The 3,689-nt window shown below is 35.5% G+C and overlaps 1 protein-coding gene across 1 annotated transcript; it reads left to right on the forward strand.

Moving 5' to 3' along the window:
- The first annotated feature begins 308 nt into the window (after nt 1–308).
- On the forward strand, nt 309–2,422 carry LOC145003014 (increased DNA methylation 1-like). The gene is made up of 7 exons (XM_078962180.1): nt 309–950; nt 1,028–1,139; nt 1,215–1,536; nt 1,625–1,711; nt 1,786–1,885; nt 1,989–2,163; nt 2,361–2,422. Exons 1-7 carry the CDS (start codon nt 309–311, stop codon nt 2,420–2,422), a joined length of 1,500 nt encoding a protein of 499 aa, XP_078818306.1.
- Nucleotides 2,423–3,689: the final 1,267 nt, after the last annotated feature.

The following is a 3,689-nucleotide window of genomic DNA, read 5'->3' on the forward strand; positions in this document are numbered from 1 at the left end:
CTAACGAAATTGTCTCATTGAATGCATCTTGAAGGCATACACCCGGTAATTGGAAACCTAGTAACAAAAATCAACATTTTCTTCTTTTTCTGAATTGATCAATCATCTTCATACCTTATTAATCCTATGTTACTTTATTCATTTATATAAACGCTTATTTATTTCGGTACTATCCATTTTGAGCAAAGAATAAATTATAGACAAAAAGGTGTCGATCGAATTTGTGTTTTCTTTATTGGAAAGAACGAAAGGTCGAGATGAACTAGCAGTAGTGAGAAATTGATTTTCATACGCAAAAGACGTATAAAATGAGGGCTTTGAAGCCTATGAACCTAAATCCGAGCAAGAAAGAGCATTTCAAAACAGGATCATCTAATAAAAAACGGAGACTTGATGATGATCATTTTGCTCGGAAAAATGGAGGAACAAGTTCATCAAAATCGCAAAAAATCAGTACTCGTAGAAGCAAGAGGTTAGAGAACAGCAACCCCAAAGAAACACAAAAAAGTGCCACAATTCTAGCATGGCTCATCGATTCCAAAATAGTCCCAGATAACGCAACCATCTACTATACAGGCACAACAACTCAAGATGGTTTTAAGAAAGGGACAATAGAGGCCAATGGGATTGTATGTACTTGTTGTCGAAGCTTTTTCACTGTCCCGGGTTTCCAAGTGCACACCGGAGGGAGAATTATTGACAATCCCTATGATGCAATCGGAGTTGATGGAATTCAAGGAGATGGTAGTATTACTCCTCTTTCACAATGTATGGAATCAGCTTTGCAAAAACGAGATGAACCAGAACACCATGGGATCAAACATGTCACCACGAAAGGATCAGATGGCGATATTTATGATGATGCGTGTATGTTATGCGCTGATGGAGGGAATCTGATTTGTTGCGAACAATGTAACTCGACATTTCACGTGAAATGCTTAGGCATGCAGGTAATTATAAGTTGAATTTGGTTTTGTTCTTCGTTTGCAATACTTGTCTTTCGTAAAATGAGACTTCTAGTGTGCAGGTGGTGCCTGATGAGCCATATTATTGTTCGTATTGCGCTTGCAAGTTATGTGGAAAGCCTATTACCAAAAGGGATTCTTCTTGGCTCACTTGCTCTTTATGTGAAAAACAATGTATAAGAACTAATTATAATATCTCGTATCCTTATCGAACACTAGCGAATTAATGAATTGTTTATGTAAATACAGATCATGTGAAGTGTTCAAAAGAGTCGTTAACGATTGACATTAATCGCTTTCCAAGAGCATTTTGTGAGAAAAGTTGTCGAAGCATTCATGAAAAGTTGGAAAGCAAGTTAGGAGTGAAAAGAATGCTTGAAGACGACTTGTCGTGGACTTTGCTGCACAGATTTGATAGAGAATATGGTTCTTACGAGGTTGGTGCAACCAAAAGACTCGAGTGCTACAGCAAGCTTGCGGTTGCATTTAGATTATTGACAGCTTGTTTTGAGCCCATAAGAGATCGACATACGAGAATCAACATGATTCGAAATGTAGTATACAATTGTGGGTGAGTAATAATGAAGAAAAATCAAAATTGTAAGGAAATTTCAAGACTTTAATAGTTGATCATAATCATGGTTTAAAGATTTATTTAGGTCCGATTACCAAAGGATAAATTTCCGTCGCTTTTTCACTGGTATAATTGAAAAGGGTGATGAAGTTATAGCAGTGGCATCAATCAGGTATATTTCATAAGTTATGACTTTAGGATTCATGGGAACTCGTTTTCTTGATGTGTTTTTGCTTATTTTTTTAGAGTTCATGGAAGTAACCTAGCAGAGATACCATTTATAGCAACGGCTGAACCACACAGAAACAAAGGAATGTGTGGGAAACTGTTGAATGGGATCGAATCTGTAAGTCATGGTTCAAGATTAGGGTATCTTTTTCTTGTTTCTTGATCATATCGATTTAGAAAAAGATGGTGGTTTGGTTATAGTATACGAATTGAATTGGCAGGATCTTCAAGATTTTGGAGTTAGAACGTTGGTTATCCCTTCTTCATCCGAGACGATAAGGGTTTGGAACGAGAAATATGGTTTTAATCCTCTGAAGGAGGAGACAAAGAAAGAAATCATGAAACTGAACGTACTTATGTTTCATGATTGTTTAAGAATGCAGAAGACGATACGAGGTTATGCCTTCCTTCTCTTTCTCTAGATCTGTGCACACACGTTTGCACGTATATATATACTTTAAGATGTTTGATTATACCTTCCTTCTCTTTGTCTAGATCTGCAGGGCACCATTTAGTTTTATTGTAAGTGACATACAATAAATTAAATTAATTAATATTGACAAATGCATAACAACATTGCTTTCTTCATGCAGAAAGAATCGATTTAAACGCCGAACCACCTCAAGAGTGTGACAGAAGAACAGTAGCATGTTGATATTGACAACCTTTTTTTCAAAAAGCAAGATATACTCTATCTATATTAGGCACGTTCAGTGACTCCTCGTGAAACACAAATTCTCGTTTGTTTAGTTAAACAAATGAACGAACATAAACAATGGTTTCGTTCGTTCAGTTATGTTTACGAACGTTCGTTTACGTTCATTTATATTCGTTTATATAAGTTCATTTCATGTACATATATGTTTAGTTGTGTTTGATTACATTACTATATTATATATTATTTTTTGTTCATATATGTTCAATTATGTTTGTTTATTTTTGTTCATTTATGTTCGTTTAGCATGTTCACGAATATAAACGAACGAACATAAACAATGTAATTTGTTAAACGAACGAACATGAATAAGAAAACCCGTTTGTTTATTTGTTCGTTTTTATTTATTTGTTCGGCTAACTTAAAAGAACGAACATGAACAAGCCCCCGTTTGTGCTTCGTTTTGTTCATTTACAGCCCTAATCTATATATTTTATATGTAGCCTGCAATTTTCAGTCATATACAGTAACACTACTAGAAAAAACATTCATTTACAAAGGAAGTTTCCGTCATAAAATCGTCATCAACCGACGAATTTACACTAATTTCATAATTATTAGATTTTGTAATGGATTACTAATGGATTTCTGATGCATTATCGAAATTATTTACTAAATTTACATTTGACGGCAAATTTTAAAAAATAGACGGGTCTACATAGTAACTTCGCCCCTCACATATACTTAGCTTTGGTAATGATCAAAAATATTTTTTTATTAAGAGAACATTTGAAAAATATTTTTTGTTAAGAGAACATTTGAAAAAAAAAATTTGAACCATACAATTTTTTAAAATTAAAATAATCAAATAATATTAATATACTAAGTAAAAATATAAACAAAAAATAAACAAAAAATAAGTATATAAACAAAAAATAAGTAAAAATTTAAAAAATCTCAATAACCAACACCACTCACCACTCCGACAACACCACCCACCACCATCACCCATCACCGCCACCCGTCACCGCTACCCACCTCCACCACCCCTACCTACCACCAACGAAAACTACCATTATCACCACCCGCCACTGCCAACCAGGACCACCATCCACCACCACCGACCCACCCACCACCACCACCAATCACCACTACCCCTACCCACCACCCACAAAAACCACCACACACCACCGACCAATGCCAACCTCAACCACCATCAACCACCACCACCCATAACCACCGACCACCACCACTCATCACCACCCGT

This window comes from Lactuca saligna, chromosome 6, assembly GCF_052625555.1.
Source record: "Lactuca saligna cultivar CGN05327 chromosome 6, ASM5262555v1, whole genome shotgun sequence".
NCBI lineage: Eukaryota > Viridiplantae > Streptophyta > Magnoliopsida > Asterales > Asteraceae > Lactuca > Lactuca saligna.